At 38.9% G+C, this 19,977-nt stretch overlaps 1 protein-coding gene across 4 annotated transcripts in view; it reads left to right on the top strand.

The window, feature by feature from the left end:
- The window catches only part of PARD3B (par-3 family cell polarity regulator beta), a 1,103,389-nt gene that overhangs the window by 764,742 nt on the left and 318,670 nt on the right, over positions 1-19,977 (top strand). For 3 of the 4 annotated variants that reach the window (XM_011949894.1, XM_011949896.1, XM_011949892.1), the window contains 2 exons: positions 5,803-6,009; positions 6,737-6,974. In XM_011949894.1, coding sequence (XP_011805284.1) covers positions 5,803-6,009; positions 6,737-6,974 — 445 coding nt within the window. The remainder of the gene's footprint in view (positions 1-5,802; positions 6,010-6,736; positions 6,975-19,977) is intronic. The other variant, XM_011949895.1, reaches the window with a different exon arrangement.

Genomic DNA, 19,977 nt, shown 5'->3' with positions numbered 1-19,977 from the left:
TAAAGTGTTTGAAGATAGGGTAGGGGAGATTATGCAAATGTATGAATCTTAATGAGAAGTTCATTATTGAACATTTTGATGTAAATTTCAGGAAACGATTAAAGACCCTGGGATTTGTGAGACTTAAAAGAAAAATTCCACTCTTGGAGAACTTGGAAATTGCCAGTAAAAGAACTGAGACCCAAATGACAGCAGATAATGTAAAGCCAAATTGCATTATGCCCTTTGGTAATGAATAGGAAACAGGGCACTGTGATAAGCTTGGAATGATGATCAATATTTGGAACACTGTGATAGGCAAGAAGGTAATTAGGCCCATTATGGACACAGTTAACACAGATAACTTGGGAAATTATACATTTGGATATTACAGAGAATTTTTTGAAGGCTAATGGATTTGCAGTGATACCAAGTAAAGCATATAAGACATTTTGCCTCTAGGAAATCTACTTTAAAAAAATCAAACATAGAAAATTTTCAGTAAATGTAATCTAAAATGAAAAGACAAAGTGAAATATGTGGGAGAATAAAGTGATATTGTGCCTCCTACTTGGAATTTACAATAATTTTGTATTCAAAGAGTTTTACATTTATTAATTTCACATCACAGCTCCCCATGCAGCAGGAAAGGCATTTCTATTGTGTTTGTCCAAGTTGACTGCTCATAATAAGGCAAGGCCAAATTGATAATAAAAGCAAGCTATCTTGACAAATGCTCAGCCTTCCCAGGTCTCATGCTGTGACCCCTGGATGGCATTATAATAATCTTTATCCCTAATTTACGATGGGAAACAATCCCTTTATTTTAGAAGGAAAGACTGTAACTTAATTAATTTTCACTAAGTGCCTTGAGGGCCATTGATGTTATTGAAATGTACAAATTAATACATTATTTATTGTTAATTTATCATAAGTATTTGTTAATTATAAGGCTCTAGCTGGGAGAAAAACTTGCCATGTATCTGGAAGTGAATACCTTCCCTAAAATTATTTCTCATTTTTTAATATGGGTGTATTGGAAGCAATTTCATCAATAATGGAAGATCCAATTACTGGTCTTCTGGATTAAGGCATTCTTTTATTGTGAGATTTTTGATGCTAAAGTGGGAAGTTCAAACATTGCCAATTAAATCTCAGACTAATTAAGTGATTATAGCCTAAGGAGAAGGGCAACTAAGACTCCACTATTAATCTGTCTTATCACAATGGCCTCTATATGTGATGAACAGATGAACATATATATACCTATGTCAATAGAAGAAATGTAAGGCATTGTTTGAAAAAACAATTTAAGGAGTTTAATTGTTTGAAAAAAATTTAAGTTGTTTCCCTTTTCGAATAATAAAGACAGCATTTTTTATGAAGTCCTTTTCAGCTGTTTGTAGAATGCATGGTTGTATTTAATAATTCAATGATGGATTGCACCAAATCTAAGATTTCACTCATTGAAATGTTTAGAGATGGTACAAAAGTGACTGTGACAGTGATGATCACCAATGCTTTATGAGCACTCATGACATGCCAGGCACCCTTCTATGCTTTTCTTATCCTCAATTTTATAGATAAGGGAACTGAGGCACAAAGAGGTTATTAACTCAAGAAGTAATTAGCAGAGTGGGGAATGTTTGGATATTCTACAACCTCCTTTTAATCCTTCAGTATTAAGCACTACCCTCTAGATAGTTTTATTCTCTATTATTCAAATCATCTGCCTGTGGAGAAGCAACAGCAGTGCTCAGCCATAAGGCAAGGGCAGCAATCCAAGACTGAGTCAGAGAAACCAAGGTCCACATCCAAACTGTCCTCCAGGAAGGACCTTCTGTTTCATAACATGTTGAAATGAGGCTTTCTATAATACCTGCAAGACTGGGGCAGCAGTTTCTCAGCATCTTAAGAATCAGTTTCATAGTGGCACCTCTCCAACTAGGTGGTAGCTCTCTCAAGGGCCTTTTGCCACCCTTTTTATGCCTACAGGAGACATGGTGGACATTTAGCCTGGCACAGCTTCTTTAACTCTTTAGTCTTGGGGTATGTGTGTGTGTGTGTGTTCACTTTTCATAATGCTGTATTTTTGGGAATGGAGTGTAGTAGGGGATGTATCTGAGGATTGATTTGTCCAGAAGACATGACCCTGAAATTTCCCTCTACTCTATATAGGACCATGTCAAGCCAATCCTTCATTTGGAAATAGATGGAATCTTTAAAAGTGCTATAACATCTTTTTTAAAAAAAAATTGTGGCATTTTTATATGAGGCCATAATTTTGAGAGGAAATTTGGCACCTGACATTAAGAATGTTTTTATTATACCACCTTGAGAATAATTTTTATGTGACATCCTTCTTTTAGCACCCTTGATAATTGTGTGTCATCTTTTTCACGCATCTTGTGTATGTTGAGCTCGTGTTTGTGAGGGGAGGATCCGTTCATCTCGATCTTAAAGAATATGGACGTAGAAGCCACAACCAGTATCGCATCAGCTACAAATGAAAATATGAAGAGTCATCATATTTTGGGATAACTTCAATGGGATCGAGTGGCTGAGGTTTTGATTTCAAGAAATTACTCACTCAAAAGAGACCTCTTCTTGAGACCCCTGCTTTTAGTGGAAGCCTAGAAAAAAAAAATGTGATTTGTGTAAATGGTGAGGCTAGACATAGACAGTGAATCTTCTCATTTTAAAAGCTGTAAAATTTTCTACGCACCATCAACCTAAAGTAAAATTGGTGAGAGTAGGAGTAGGGAAGAGGGATTGGATGTGGCAATTTATTGTACTCCACACAGTCTTTACGGGGGGGTATTTTATTCCAAGTGTTTTGTTGGAATTTAACACTGATGCCCCTTCCATGGCAGGTAACCTTGACCTTCTGTAGGAGACCTCAAACATATGAAAGACATGGGGATCCCTGGAGAAGGTCCTTGTCAGAGGCCCCAGTTCACTGTATCTGTAAATCCTTATAAGGACTTCCCTGATTTTGGTTCTCTTCTCTAACATCAGTCGCTATTCTACAGCTACATTCTGTGCATTCTCCAGGAATAAACAGAATTATTTTTCCAATCCTGAAAACTCCAGAGTCTGCATTTACAACCTAAGGACTCAACCACCCTTTCTGCTTTTAATATTACCATGTATTACATCCAACAGAGCTAGGTTGTAATATTGCCCAACATCAGTTAGTACTTCTACTTTGTGACTTCTGTTTATACAGAGTGAATTAATTGCCAACTCTATTAATCTTGCAAAATCCATGAATCCTTAATGTTCAGTTTGCTTAGAATGAGAAACAGTGTATTTCTTTCTTCTTAGCTGTGACTTCTTGCTGAGCTTCACATGAGATCCTTTTAGATAACGTGCCTTCTATCTTGGACGATTTATTCACTTTCATGTTCCCCAGAATTTATTGCTAAAGGTTGACGTGAATGCTTACAGTTTGGGCTCTAATGTAATCTCCTGAATGGAAATTAATAAATAAAAGATGGTTGCTATTGCTGGCAGAGAATCAGGGCTTTCTCGGATAGTTTTCATCTTCATGTTTTCACCAAACTTCATGTCAGACATCCCTAGGGGTTGATATTATAAAATATTTTCTGTAAACTCCAAAGCTTTTACTATTGCTTCAATACCCCCAGACCTCTGTGATGCCTTTTGTTTTCTTGTCAGAAATGATCTTATTCAATCTGTTTCTTCAACTTATCTTCCTTCCTGGGAATATAAAAAATATGCCTCTTTCTGGATTTAATAGTAACATATCCTCAGTATTTATGATTTGCAAATAACACCTGAAATTTGTCCCTGAAATTTCTTGTATTTTTTTTTTTTGGCTTTCTCTTATCTCTGTTGCATTTATTGAATATACTCTGTTGAATTCACTGAATATTGAATTGCACTTATCCTACATTAATAGCCAGTAGGGTTTATAAAATGCAATGTTTATTGTCATCCTGTATATTGTTCAAAGTGCAAAGTTGTCTCCTGTAAGTTAATGATGAAACTATAAAGCAATATCCAATTTTTGCAATTTGCCTACTTGACAAGGCTCCAGGGTTAATCTAGCCTAATATTCTTATTTTAGAAATGAGGAAAATGTAGGGCAGTTTAAGCTATTTGACCATAATCAAATAGAGGGTGCAGAGCAAATACATCTTTAGACAGTAAAGTACATGGTACACAGCAGAAAAGCTGGAACTAGGCTGCGTTAGCCCAGCTCCTGGTCTGGATGCTTATTAAATGTGTAACTTCAGACAAGTTATGTCAATGCTGTGTGCCTCAATTTCTGAATCTGTAAAATGGGGCTAACAGTAGTACCCATAGCACAACTATAAGGATTATCGTAAGTTACTGTGGGTGAGGCATTTAGAATAGTGCTTAACACAGAGTAAGCGCTCCATGCTTTGTTAGCTATTAGGATTATTGTCATTATGTTGACTATTTTTAACACGTTCAGATCATAGGAAAAGGTGCGTATTGCTATTTCACTCACATGGGTATATATATACACATCAGGGCTTTGTTGTACTTCTTTTGTATTCCTTAATCCTGTGTGAAGCCGCTAGTAGTAGTGTTCATAGTGGCAGTGATAGTAGAAGCAAAAATAATGATGATAGTAATAAAAGGTAGTGCCGTTTATTGAGCCTTGCTAGGTGCTAGACATTGAAGTAGGTACTTTACATACATAATTCTTAATGAATACTCCATCTATTGAAAAATGACACAGTCGTTTATTTCCAGAAATGCAAGTCTAGCCTCTTCATGACAGTAGTTTCCTTCGTAACTGGAAAGGAACATGAGCTGTGGTCCTGGTGGAAAAGCTTTGACTGTAGAAACAAGAGCCCTGGAAAAATTCCTTCCATCTTAAAGATAATCCTTGTGCTGCTAATATTTATATAACCTAATCCTGTTATTGATAATTGGGAGACTAGCTGGGGGTGGGGATGGAGGTCAGGGAATGGAGTGGGAGGGGGCAGGTAGCGGCCAAGGCAAACCGCACAAATGAAAAACATTATATACCAGAAAAGAGATGATTCAGATTCAGTTGCGCTTTATATTTTCTGTTTTATAATTTTACATTGCATCAAAAGGTTGTCCCTTTTCTAGATACCCAAGCAGGAATACATTCAGAACAATAGCATCAACATGGAAAAGTTGTTTTCTTTCTTGCTTTGCATTATTGATTGATTGATTAAATAAACTGCAGTTACCATACATTAATAGCCAGTAGGGTAAGGTAAAGTGTTTAATTACAGAAATCACAGTCACTTCAATGTTCTCTTATTTCCATGCCCAGTATGTTCCTTACTAATCGTATGAGCAACCATGGCAATGATAAAAGCTGTCAGGTGTGGGAGTGCTAGGACGATACTGGAAGAGAAGCTCTCGTCACGTTAGGTGCTTGGTATGTTTGTGTGTGTGTCTGTGAGTATGCATATGTGTATGTGTGTATACTCACATATATGAAATCACTCATTCACACTCATATATAGTCTCTATAAATAGCTACAACCTTTCAAATTCATATATATGTGTATATACCTGTAGACACACATGCATATACACTTCTACACAGAAATCTACATATAATCATATTAAATCTTATCACAGCTTTAGAAAAGGAAACGGAGGCTCAGAGAAGTCAAACCACTTGTTGGAGGTCACAAAAGGTGGCAAAGCTGGAATATAACCCCAACTCCCACCCACTTAACACCCCTTTTTTGGGATGTCCAGACAGAAATATTCTTAGAACAATAGGATTACACCACACTGCCCCATTAGAAGAGGGGTGACCTTTTGCCCTTTCTTTTCCAGAATCTCCAAGCAAAGATTTTGGTCCAACTCTGGGTTTGAAAAAGTCCAGTTCCTTGGAGAGTCTGCAGACTGCGGTGGCCGAGGTCCGGAAGAATGACCTTCCTTTTCACAGGCCCCGGCCGCACATGGTTCGAGGCCGAGGCTGCAATGAGAGCTTTAGAGCAGCCATTGACAAATCCTACGATGGACCTGAAGAAATAGAAGCTGGTAGGACAATATGCTTCCTTAAATGGCTTCTTCATCTCATTGTTATCTGCAAATCATGGGCAAGAATGAGTGCTTAACTACAGAAAAAAATGATTTAAGGATCACAATTATATTTTTGATATTAAAAGTAATTCATTTTCCTGATATGTTTTGCCCTTTGGCTTAATGAACATGGAATTGGAGAATGCAATATGCAATTTATTTTACAGTGCAAGGCTAAAGAAATGTTCTCCTTCACTTTTCTACAAGGACCAACTGTCATTTACCCTTAGGGTAGGAGCACTAAGTGTGCATTTCTTGACATTCTCATTCGAGTCATTAGAGGCAGCATCAATCCAAGGACTCTGACTGCATTAATTGGGTAGAAGCAGTTGGGATATTTTGTACTCAGAACTCCCTCCTCACCCTGTTTCTTTCCCAGCATGCAAACTTTCTGAGCTGATCAAGGTTAACAAGCCAGCTTTCAGAGAGATTACTGCTTGAACACATATCAAGCCTTTCATACTACCAGCTAAGCAATTGGTCGTCCCCACTCTCAGCATCAAATCTTGCTCGAAGTAACCAGATTTAGGCAGTCAGATCTTCAAAGGGCACAAGTAGCCACATGGAAGGGTAGAACTCCAGAGTGCTGTTATTCATTCTTTAGCATTTTACATGTTAGTGTTTCTCTATATACTAACTGCATGTGCCCCTGACCATGAGTATTGATTATTTTTTCTCTGTACAGACGGTCTGTCTGATAAGAGCTCTCACTCTGGCCAAGGAGCTCTGAATTGTGAATCTGCCCCTCAGGGGAACTCAGAGCTAGAGGACATGGAAAATAAAGCCAGGAAAGTCAAAAAAATGAAAGAGAAGGAGAAGAAAAAGGAAAAGGGCAAATTGAAAGTCAAGGAGAAAAAGCGCAAAGAGGAGAATAAAGATCCAGAAAGAAAAATAAAGAAGAAGGGCTTCAGCGCCATGCTGAGGTATGGTCCTGCTTTGAAGGCAAAGTTGGGTTTGTTTCTCATTTTGTCTCTCCTGGTGAAATCACTGCTTTGTCTGTACTCAGAAAATAGTGCATACTTTCCCTCATACTCAGCTAAATGCATACAGCTCTCAGCTGTGACTGTTCTTGTTCTCTTTCTGCAGAGGCAGAGGAGCTTTTCGGGGAAGCTTACAGTGATGACGGGACACTGTCTTAAGTTTGTTGTCAAAGAAAGGTCAACACTATGCCAGGCACGGAGGCTCATGCCTATAATCTCAGTATTTTGGGGGGCTGGGAGGATTGTTCGAGCCCAAGAGTTCAAGACCAGCCTGGGCAACGTGGGGAGACCCATTTTTTTTTTTTTTTTTTTTTTGAGACAGTCTCACTTTGTCACCCAGGCTGGAATGCAGTGACGCAATCTCAGCTCACTGCAACCTCCGCCTCCTGGGTTCAAGTGATTCTCCTGCCTCAGCCTCCTGAGTAGCTGGGACTATAGGCACACACCACCATGCCCACCTAATTTTTGTATTTTTAGTAGAGTGGAGTTTCGCCATGTTGGCTGGGAGTCTTGAACTTCTGACCTCAAGTGATCTGCCTTGGCCTCCCAAAGTGCTGGGGTTACAGGCAGAAGACCCTATTTCTAAGAAAAAAAAAATTAGCCAGGCACAGTGATGCATGCCTGTAGTCCCAAGTACTCAGGAGGCTGAGGCCAGAGCATGGCTTGAGCCCAGTAGTCCAAGGCTGAGCTATGATTGCACCATAAAAGAAAGGCCAATGCTTAGTAGAGGCATGGACAATGCCTGCAGTCCTTTGTACCAACGTGTTATGAAAATAAATACTTCCTCTGGCAGCACAGGGAAAGTGAGAGGCGGGGAAGCCCTACGTGTTACCTCTGGAATACCTCTTTTGAAGCAGGGGAGTCAGGGTAGATGAACCTCATCCCTCTGTGACTCTAGGTGTGCAGTGGCCGGGCACATCACTTGTCACCTCCAGAGGCACTGTGATACAGCGGAGATGTCACTGGGTCTGGGCTCAGATGCCCCAGTCTGGATCCATGACTCTCCACACAGAAGCAATGGGGCTTCCCACACATTGCTTAGTTTCCCTGAGCCTTACTTTCCTTACTTTTAAAATGAGGCCGGCATACTTGCTCTACTGACCCAGCATAGTTGTGAGACAAGATTTTATGTGCTATACATTCATTCACTAGACAGGGCTCAACATAGCGCAGTCAGAAAATGGCTTTGTTTCTTCTCTCCCCTTCAAGTATGCACTGTTGAGGCTGCCTTCTCCACACCCTGACATCTCAGCTTTCTGGCTGATAGCTTTCTGGTCACTTTGGGGTAAAAAAAAAAAAAAAATAAGCGACTTGTTTGTCGGGGGCTAAAATGTTCAATCCGATATAAATGAAAGCTTTCTTTCTGTCTGTCTGTTGGACCTGAACCACAAGGAGCATCCTATGGTATGGTGGGAGGCAGGATTCTACCTTCTTCCATTTCTCAGTCTTTGGAACCAGGAGACAAAGACATGATTCAATAGGATAGAATTTTACTTAACTGGCATATCTGGTATAATCTGGCCATCAAGGAACCTTTGTGGCTACTTTTGTGGATTTTCTTAGAGTGCTCCTTACTATACCAGTCACTAATGTAGGTCATTTTCCCACTAACCTATTCCCCTAAGCCTCTGACCTCAGACATATACCCCTGAGTCTCCTTACCCCAATTGGTAGATTTCTTGGCCAGTGCCAGTTTGAGACAGCTCTAGCCTAACTTACAGCCACAGCATCTACCTGGCTTTCTAGAGTTCCTGATCTCCCACCCTCCAAATGATGCAAGTACAGCTTGTTCCCACTGTTCTGCTCCTCCTCACCCCGTCATAGAGATGTTCCAACCAGCCTTGCATCTTCAGACTTCTGCAGGCACGTCCCACACCACTCTGGGCCTCTTCCTCCAGGAACACACATCAGACTCTCCCAAGAATGCTGTCATGCATGGGGAAGGGAGGAGGCAGTCAATTTTTGCAAGTCACAAAATAAACAAGTAGGAAGTGGGGTGACAATCTCCTGTTATACAATTACCTCCAATTCCCTGAGGGGTTTTCTTGTAGTCCCCTCACTTATTTTGTTGGGGGTTAGAGGCAGAAGTACCCCTTTCTATGACTGTCTTTACTCCTACAATTTCTTCTCAAATCAGTTGATCACTATACGTCTATGGGCTGAAGGTGAATGATGGGAGATGATGGTTTAGGGACCAGTTTGGCCACCTCTTATGAAACCCTTAGGAGATATCTCATTTAAGAATGCTGGGTGTATTTATTACCAATTGTTCTCACTTTGTGATCATCACCTGAAATTTCCACATAGAAAGGAAAGTTCTATCATTCCATATATAAGTGACATTTAGGGAATACAAATAATCCTCACACCAGTGAGCCTTCCCATTACATTTCCAGTGCTCATGAAATGCTAAGCAGGGTTCCTCATGCTCAAAAATCTTGGGAGTGATGTTGCCCCTGGATGTGTTATGATAAGACTTGCTAAGGTCCTGCTATCACCTGGGCTGAGGTTACCCCAGCAGACCTGATGTCATAATAGGTATCTGACGATTAAAAAACAAAATTTCGGCCAGGCATAGTGGCCCACATCTGTAATCTCAGCACTTTGGGAGGCCAAGGCGGGCAGATCACCTGAGGTCAGGAGTTCGAGACCAGCCTGACCAACATGGAAAAACCCCGTCTCTACTAAAAATACAAAATTAGCCAAGCGTGGTGGTGCATGCCTATAATCCCAGCTACTTGGGAGGCTAAGGCAGGAGAATCACTTGAACCTGGGAGGCAGAGGTTGAGGTGAGCCGAGATCACATCATTGTACTCCAGGCTGGGCAACACAAGCGAAACTCCATCTCAAAAAAAAAAATTCAGCTAGGCATAGTGGCTCAGGCATGTAATTCCAGCACTTTGAGAGGCTGAGGTGGGCAGATCACTTGAGCCCAGGAGTTACAAGCCTGAACAACATAGCAAAACCCCATTTCTACAAAAAAAGCAAAAATACACAAATTAGTTGGATGTGGTAGCATGTGCCTATAGTGTCAGCTACTCAGGAGGCTGATGTGGTGGGAGGATTGACTTAGCCTGGGAGGTAGAGGATGCAGTGAGCCATGATTCCTTCACTGGACTCCAGCCTGGGTAACAGAGTAAGACCCCATCTCAAAAAATTAAAATTAAAAAGAACAAAATTTCAGCAAATTGAATTCTAACTATTAAATTGGCTTTTATTAGTGATTCATAAATTGGTCCACATCCCATCTATAGAATAGAAAGGCACTTAAGTGAGATGAGCAGAAGGTGTGAGCTTCATAGGCAGAACAAGACTGAAGAAGGCAAAAACAAAGAACAAAAAGAGGATTGCTCATTTCCAAATTGCATTCCTTATAGGGTTAAAGTAGAGGGACTTTATCATTCCAGTTCATGTCCCTGGTCCTTAATTGGTTGCTGGGAATCTCCCGTATTTTGGGAAACTGACCCATTTCTAAGTTCAATTTGATTATATGGCACATAGCATGAGTGACTCCATTCTGGTTTGGTCTGGTCTGTTGTGGCCTAGTCCAGGAGCTCAAATAATGGCCTCCCATGCATTTATTGAATATGATCTATAGTCTAGTAAATGCCAGATTGGGACAGATGTCCCAATAGATATTTGTCCTGATGGCCTCTGTAGACTCTGTCCTTCCAGTTGCCATTTTGAATTTTAAACTTGCCCATATTCTAGATAATTATTAGGATTGCCCGAATTTATGAACTGTGAGTTAACCATCTTGATGATAATGACAACATGTAATTGCAATATATTTAGATAAGAATTTTGTCTTTGAAGGGATGGAGTTGAGAGGTGAAAATTACAGGCTCTGCCTACGTACTTTCTGAGTTCAATCCTGGCTTCTCTAATTTTCACTTCTGTAACACTGAGCAAGTTCCTTAACTGCTTTTGTCTCAGTTTCTTCGTCTGAAACATGAGAAGCATAATAGAATTATCATTTTTATGAGAATTATATTTTATTAGATGTAACATGCTTAGACCTGTGCCTGGCAAGCAATAAACATTCAATAAATGTTAATTATTGTAGTCAACATAATAATGACCCCTGAAGGTGTCTGCATCCCAGCCCCCAGTACCTATGTAAATATTATGTTACATGACAAAGGAAAATTAAGGTTGCAGATGGAATTAAGGTTGTTGACCTGAACATAAGGTGATTATCCTGCATTTTCCCCAATATGCCCAATGTAATCACAAGGGGCCTTAAAAGTAAAAGAAGAAAAGGTGACTGTGGAAGTGAGGTGCAGAGAAATGTAGTGCTGCCAGATTTCAAGCTGGAGGGAGGGGACCATGAGCCAACAAATGTGGGCAGCCTCTAGAGGCTGGAAAGGACAAGGAAATGGATTCTCTCTGGGGAGCAGTAGAAAGGAATGCAGCCTAACAACTCCTTGGACCCCTTGGATTTAGCCCTGTTGTGTTCTTTGAACCACTGTTGTAATTTCTTACAGCATCAAATCGAAAACTAATAATAGTTATCATCATAATTATTTTTACTGCTTTTAAAATATCATAGTAATGTATAAAGAAAAGTTTTTTCTTTACTCTAAGGTGTTAACAAAAAACACTATTAAAAGATTTAACTAAAATAGTCTATAAATATAAAAACTGTTAGAGCTTCACATATCCCATTTTCTAGAATATTACTAAATTAAACCTTAACTTTATATTTTATTTCAGATGATTGATTTGGCAGGTTCATACTTCATTGCCCATAATACAGTGCTGGTTCTTCCCTTTTATTGTCCAATATATTCTGTATTTTCATATAGTAGAAATCACAGGTCCTGGATCCTTTAAACATTTAGCACCTCAGGCTTTGTTTCTTTCCACGATTTTAGCAAAATTAAGATTTGAAAGGTGGTGTTTGATTTTATCTTCCGTGTAAAAATAGCAACTGTTTTCCATAGCCTTTTGCATCTGAGTTTGTGAGCATATTGGAGTTACTGCTACATGCACATTTTCAACAACAAAGAACACAAAGCTGTTACCATTAGCCAACAGATTTTGCTTTAATTCTCATCTGTTGCTCAGATGCTATTGACTTAGTTTCTTTCTCATTTAAAAAAGATTGATTGCTTTAAGGTTCTCTTGACATTAGATGTGTGTTTGAAATATGTATTATTTTTTCCATTTTCTGCATTTCTCAGACGCTTTCCTGAAGATAGGGTTTTGGGATGGCTCATGCAGTTATACCATGTAGAATGGCACCTGGCCAAGGGGGTGAGTGAAGATTTAAATCCTGCCTCCCTGTCCTCACCAAGGCCTGCATCTTGAAAGTGTGAATGCCTTCGTGGTGTTCCTGTTCTTGTTTGTGAAAAGCTAAGTGTTTGCACTTTTCTGATACTAGCTGGTCCATTTGTGTCAATAATATGTAGTAGCACAGTTTAGCTTCTTAATTTAACCTACTCTTGATCCTTTTGAAAAAAATTATAGAGGATGTCTTTAATTAATATCTTTGTACATGTTGTCTAATTCCAATATGCTTATACTTTGTTGATTTCAGAATTATCTCTTTGCATGATTCAAGTGTGGTTCTTATATAGGCCATGAATTATTATTATTGTGGAAAAATATGCAGCTCAAGGGCCTACCAATTTTGTAGTTTCTCTGTATGCTCTGTGCTTAAATTTTTTCATTATGTGTTTGACTTCCATACACATTTTACTCTTTATGGCACTAACCTGCGGAAAGACCATTCATAATCCCTTTCAGCCAAAGGGTGAAGCTCCAGCTCCTTTAAAAGACAAGCCCATTGCTGTCAGTCCTAGGCCACCTTCCTGGAGCCTAGCAGATTTTTCCAGGAGCCAAAGAGAAATATCCTTTGACTAAGAAAATTTTACCTTGTCTAATGTGGAAAACCCAGAGATTAGTTTCTGATTTCTTAGTTAATAACCTTGTCAATCCCCATGTTACTTAAACTAAATTCTGTCATAGATTTATGTTCAAATCCATTTTTTAATATAATAGCTGCTGTTGTCTCTTTTTGATATTATGGGCCACTCACTTCAAAAACCTTTGAACTGTGAACTTATTTTGGACACTGAGTGGAAAGGTTTGATATGGTTCAGATTCCTTTTTCTACACCTTTTATAAAATTTGGTCCTAAAAGGAATTATGCCTTGCAAACTCCTTTTTACTAGACTAATGAGGAACCAAGTGCAAACCCTGCCAATAGAAACTTCATCTTTGCTTTTAAAATGTGTTTGCCCATATCATTTGATGAGTAACATTTATTGAAAGCCTTGTCCTTGCCAAGCACATTAATTCCTTTTATGCTATATTTATTAATTGTAATTAATAATTAAATCAATTTATCAGTTAATTTATTAAAGCCCTATTTTGTGTCAGGCACTGTTCTAGGCACTTGACATAGAGCAACCAAGTCCTGCTTTAAGCAACCAAGACAGCACTTTTCCTGTCTTAAGAAGGAAGGATAAAAGACTTTTGTGTTCATTGTGGTAAGATTAAAACAAAAGCAGCCAGGTGCAGTGGCTCATGCCTGTAATCCCAGCCCTTTGGGAGGCCGAGGCTGGTGGATCACAAGGTCAGGAGATTGAGACCATCCTGGCTAACACGGTGAAACTTTGTCTCTACTAAAAAATACAAAAAATTAGCTGAGCATGGTGGCGAGTGCCTGTAGTTCCAGCGACTCGGGAGGCTGAGGCAGGAGAATGGCGTGAACCCAGGAGGCGGAGCTTGCAGTGAGCAGAGATCACACCACTGCACTCCAGCTTGGGCAACAAAGTGAGACCGTCTCAAAAAAAAAAAAAATTACATAAACACGTAAACTATTTGTAACAGTGGATTACCCAGGGAGTGAAGGAGATACTCACTAGATATTTCAGGGACAATCCAGTACCCCATCAGCTCGAGGGAATCAACAGTCAATTTACATGGTGTCAAGCAAGACATCCAGGCCGTGGCTCTCATGGAATTTACATTCCAGTGAAGGGGAGAGAATAAACAACTAATCCAAAATAATTGATATGATTCCAAATTGTAGTAGGTGCTATGAAAAAGGTAAAGCAGAAAGAATGGTGTCATCCCACCCTTGGTGACAGTCTAACAGCAGAATAGAGTTCACACTGCATGCTGCCCAAGCTACACTGAATTTTCAGCAGATACATTATCAGAATTTAGCACACTATGGTACTAAAGCCAAATCACTTTATGCCTGCTTTTGTTTTCTTTTGTGCAACATATAAATATGGGAAGGTTATTTTTAAACCAACTCCACATAGAGCTATAACAAAAAACTAACCCAAACTGTGTCTGTTTTAGTACACAAAGCCCTAGGATACCTGTGGTAAACATTCTGAGATAGGTGGGCGGTAATGTAAATGGTGAACTTGGCTTGCAGGTGATTGGATCAACTCTGTTCCTCTAACCCATCAGCTGGATATTCTTTATTGTTTCTTCTCAACTCAGACAATGCAGGCATACCTCAAAGATAGACTAGTTCAGTTTCTTCATAGTGGAGCATCAGACAAAGCTAAATCATGAACCCTTAAAGCAAAGGTATTTTTAACAATCTAGAGGCATCAACTTTTTGTTCCTAAGCTTCGCAGATTCTAAGGCATATATGTTTACTTCATTTTATTCTAAAATATACTATCTATTTTATTTAAACTAGGGGAATTCTATATAAAGACATCCTGCTGTGAATTATTTTAAAAAGAACACTCCTACACACACATCACACCTACCACTACCACCACAAACACACACCACCAAATTAGCCAAATTAACACTGAACCTAGTTAAAAATCTGTCCCTTAGAAGCTCTGTGGCCTTCACTACCACCAAATTAATGCTGAACCTAATTAAAAAATCTTTCCCTTACAAGCTCTGCGGCCTTCATGAGTCCCTTTGAGTTTCAGTCACCTCCTCATCAGCAAACTAAGTATAATAACACATCCTTTCCCTGTTCTTGTGAAATTTAAGTTAAACAGTTTAGGTAAGCAAAGCTTTCAATATAGTGCCAACTTGATAGACATTACTTCTTATCTATCATCTATCTATCTATCATCTATTTTTAATTGGAAAGTAAAAACTGTCTATACTTATGAACAACACGATATTTTAATATATATATATACAATGTGGAATGGCTAAAACAAGCTAACATATCCATTACCTCACGTACTTATTTCTTTCATGGTGAGAACACTTAAAATCTACTCTCTTTTTTTTTTTTTTGAGACGGAGTCTCGCTCTGTCACTCAGGCTGGAGTGCAGTGGTGCCATCTTGGCTCACCACAAGCTCCGCCTCCCGGGTTCACGCCATTCTCCTGCCTCACGCCATTCTCCTGCCTCAGCCTCCCGAGTAGCTGGGACTACAGGTACCCGCCACCATGCCCGGCTATTTTTTTATATATTTTTTTTAGTAGAGATGGGGTTTCACCTCGTTAGCCAGGATGGTCTCGATCTTCTAACCTCATGATCCCCCCGCCTCAGCCTCCCAAAGTGCTGGGAAATCTACTTTTTTTTAGCAAGTTTCAAGTACATGACATATTGTTTTTAACTGTAGTCATCATGGTGAATAATAGATTGCTTAAATTTATTCCTCCTGTCTAGCTGAAAGTTTGTGTCCTTTGACCAACATTTCTTCAACCCCTCCAATAGCCTAGCCTCTGGTTACCATCATTCCATTCTGTTTCCATGAGTTCGACCTTTATACACCTCACATATAAGTGAAGTCATATGGTATTTGTCTTTCTGTGTCTGACTTATTTCATGTAACATAATGTCCTCCAGGTTCATCCATGCTGCTGCAAATGACAAGATTTTCTACTTTTTAATGGCTTAATAGTCTTTCTTTCTTTCTTTTCTCTCTCTCTCTCTCTTTTTTTTTTTTGACAGAGTCTCACTCTGTCATCCAGGCTGGAGTTGCAGTGGTGTGATCACGGCTGACTGTAACCTCTGCCTCCTGGGTTCAGGCAATTCTCCTACCTCAGCCTCCTGAGTAGCTGGGATTACAGGTGCCTGCCACCACACCCAACTAATTTTTGTATTTTTAGTACAGACAGAGTTTCACCATATTGATCAGGCTGGTTTCAAACTCCTGACCTTGTGATCCGCCTGCCTTGGCCTCCCAAAGTGCTGGGATTACAGGCATGAGCCACCATGCCTGGCTGGCTGAATAATATTTCATTGTGTGTTTATACCACATTTCTTTATCCATTCACCTGCTGATGGGCACTTAAGTTGATTCCACATCTTGACTGTTGTGAACATGAATGTGCAGTTAACATGAATGTGCAGTTAACACGAATGTGCAGATATCTTCTCGACATACCAATTTCATTTCCTTTAAATACCTAATGGTGATATTGCTGGAGTATATGGTAGTTCTTTTTAACTTTTTGAGTAACGTCCACACTGTTTTCCATGGTGGCTGTAATAATTTACATTCCCAACAATGTAGAAGGGCTCCCTTTTCTTCACATCCTTGCCGACACTTATCTTTCATGTTTTCGTTAATAACCGTTTTAACAAGTTTGAGGTGATGTCTCATTGTGGTTTTAATTTGCATTTCCCTGATGATTAGTGATATCACTGAGCAGTTTTTCATATACTTCTTGGCTATTTGTATATCTTCTTTTATGGAATGATAGACATTACCTCTTGTCTTCCCCCTCTGGCCCCACTTCAGACAGCCAAGACCCTCAAATATTACCTTTGTCTCAAGCAAGATACGTCTGGAACCCACTAACTTTTTCTTTCAGATTTTAGATTACCTCTAACTGCTATTTTGTAATGTAGGTGGGCATGATGCCTATTTTCTCGCCTAGCATAATAAACTACAAAAAGAAATGACATAGCTAAAATCATTCTGTCATTTATATTTGATAAGCTTTGGGTCACCCTTTTCTCAGTGTAACCATGAACTGTTTTCAAAGGTTATTTAATCACTTGGTGAAAAGCAAAACCTTCTATTGCAGAATACAAATAGAAAAGGACTCAAAAGGAGAAAACAGTTTTTTGTTTTGTTTTGTTTTTCTTTCTTTCTTTACATATTTCAGCCCAGAGTGTATAGATGGATTTTGGACTTGGTATTCTTAATGTGTGACTCATAGTTATTTCATCAGGCTGCTCTGAAGTTGTCCTGTAATACATTACTCATAAAGATACATTTGACTTGGTTTTTAAATTAGGTTAGATAGAGACTGAATACTTAAGTCACCAGGGAACATGACATCTGTCATACATTTCTCCTCTTTACCTTGATCCCATAACAGCTGTTACAGGTCTCATGTACAATAAATGTAATGTGGCCACAGCCTGTCATTACCTCTTTCCAGATAGTGATTGTAAAATGCCTGGGTATCCCTTCAACTTTATGGGTATGAAGGGTAACTGAGCTAATGTAGCCAGGCCAATGAAATTTTACCAGTCATTTCCTCAAAGGCAAAAGGCCAACAACAGGCTAGAGTTAAGGTGCTTTGCTTCATGAAGTAGAGGCCGGTTTGGAACATGAAATTTCAGATGAAAAATGAAAGCCAAAGTGGGTCAAAGTTCTTAATTCAGCTTCAAGCTAGGTAGAGAAATACATTGACAACAGAGAGCCTTACAGATCAAGGTAAAATGGCTGCATACACTGAGACTGAGACAAATATATGACCATGGCAAAAAGTAGACATTTGCATGTTGAAGGCCACCATCCATGCAGCCATCCATTGTTCTCCATGGTTATCTACGATTACAGAGGAAAAGAAATTGATACTAAACCATATTGGAATTGAGTTAGGCTCAATTTTTATCTCTTTGGTAACTCTGAATTGTATCTCCTCAGCCCATCTTAAATTATTTACTTTCTCTTTCACAATGTGAGCCATGAATATTTTGTTTCTTCATTTTGTTAATTTGCCAATTTTCCTTTGAGCTAAATGCCCTAGCAATTTTAATTTTTCATTTGGGTTGGAAAGAGCAATGACCCTTTTTTTCATTATTACTATCACAGGCCTGGGCCCAGAATACTACTTTTTATGACCAGCAGTGTTGAGCCTATAATGGAATTGCAAAGTAGAGAGTGTAATATACTGATATTGACTTGTGTTAAACCCAGTGGTGTGATCGCTGATAATATTTATATGTTTATGTGTTATACATCCTTGCTTTTCTTGGCTTCAACTAAGCACCAGAGAGAAAAACTAGAACCATAATATGGATAGATTGTGAACATGAGAATGTAAAGAAATGAGAGAGAGTGCTATGTGAATAGGGCAAATGATATAAAATGATGGCGATAGAGTATGATAACTAAAATGTTAAGTATAGATTAAATTTAGATCAAGCACATTTAGGATTGTTTGGTTGGCATTTATTTCTTAGCTAAAAGAGGACCCAGAGACAGGTAGGCTGCTCATCTGATGGGCTGAGTATAAAGACAGATGAGCTGCCTTCGTGCCCAGCACACAGAGTTCGCTTAATATCTGACTTTAATAATATTTTCCAGTTGTCAAGCATATCTTCAAATGTTTGTTTATCATTCTACTTTTTTAGCACATGTTCGTGCAGGGGCAAGGGCATGGATGGGGTTAATTGGTATGAAAATGTACAGGAACCTTGTTTTCAAATTCATTTAAAAATCTGATTGCCGCATCCGTGCCTTCCCTCCTACCCTATGTAATCTTGATTGCTGTGCCACTCTGTTTACGGCCGTCCAAAGCAGTAAAATGATTTTGTCATACTTATCACAATAAAAAAATGACCACATAGAGTGTCAACCAAAAGGCTTATTTATTTGATTCAAACTCTCTTCTCCTAATATGCGTACACAACTCCCATTAACGTTAATGTGAATTACAAAGAACCCTGAAGAAGGATAGACTCCTTTATCTCATTACTTTTCTTGGATAATGAGGTTTAGATTTGTTAACAGATCAGAACAGAAGTCCAGTGGATAAAATATTGGCTTAACTTTTAAAGAAATGGATATGCTAAAAGGAACTTTCATAGGCACTAAGATAGAAGATATACTTTAATAAATAAACTTTATTAGCATTTGAGGTTAAATATAATTAAGGTGCTGGATTAATAAAATGCAAAATATTTCCTAATGGACTTATTTGCATACTCGTATTAAATAACTAATAAAATGTATTAATGACAGTTTTATTCATATACATGTAAACATTCCTGAGTTCCTGGTGGGACTGTATTTGCCTAATTTACCTTGTTCCGTGTCCAGCTCAATGTCGTGTCCTTGTGGGATGTTTACTTAATACTGTTAGATAATGACATGTATAGATTTCATAATTTGCTTGGGGGGGCAAATGGAATCCGTTCTTTGTTTAGTACCTTTTATCTGAAAACTTCAATGTAATTTACTAACATCCATCTTCAAGATGCCTGAGAGATGAATGTGGCAAATAGCTTTGCTTTGCATATAATAAAGAATGAGGCACTGAGAAGTGAGGCAGCCTCGTAGAGCCTGTGAAGTGCTAGTGATACAAAGACCCCATTTGGCTTTTGCTCTTATGGTGTCAGCATCTAAAAATGCATTGACACCAGCCATGCTTCAGTGTATACTTTCTTATACTCTGTAGCACCCATACTTATTTTTGCCATCCATTGGATTTTCCTTACTTAAGGCAACATCAAACCAGCAATTTAATAACATGAGATGGTTCCTAATGAAGCGGGGAGACCTGAATATTTGAAATAACAACTGTAACTGTTTTCCTCACAGAATAGAAAAGAGATTTCCCAGAACAGTTAAAAGCAGATGAGAGGTACATACATTGAAAAATAGATAGGAGATATACAAATATTTCATTGCACATTGAGGACTATTATCTCAATCCTGCTAAATAATATCCACCAGGATTTTGGAGACAGTCCAATTTTGCTTCTCCAGCTATCTGCTGATCATTTCTGCACAGTGGCCCTACCACAACCTCAG

Source organism: Colobus angolensis, unplaced genomic scaffold (genome assembly GCF_000951035.1).
Source record: "Colobus angolensis palliatus isolate OR3802 unplaced genomic scaffold, Cang.pa_1.0 Scaffold30, whole genome shotgun sequence".
NCBI lineage: Eukaryota > Metazoa > Chordata > Mammalia > Primates > Cercopithecidae > Colobus > Colobus angolensis.
This window is presented reverse-complemented; position numbering and strand designations above follow the sequence as displayed.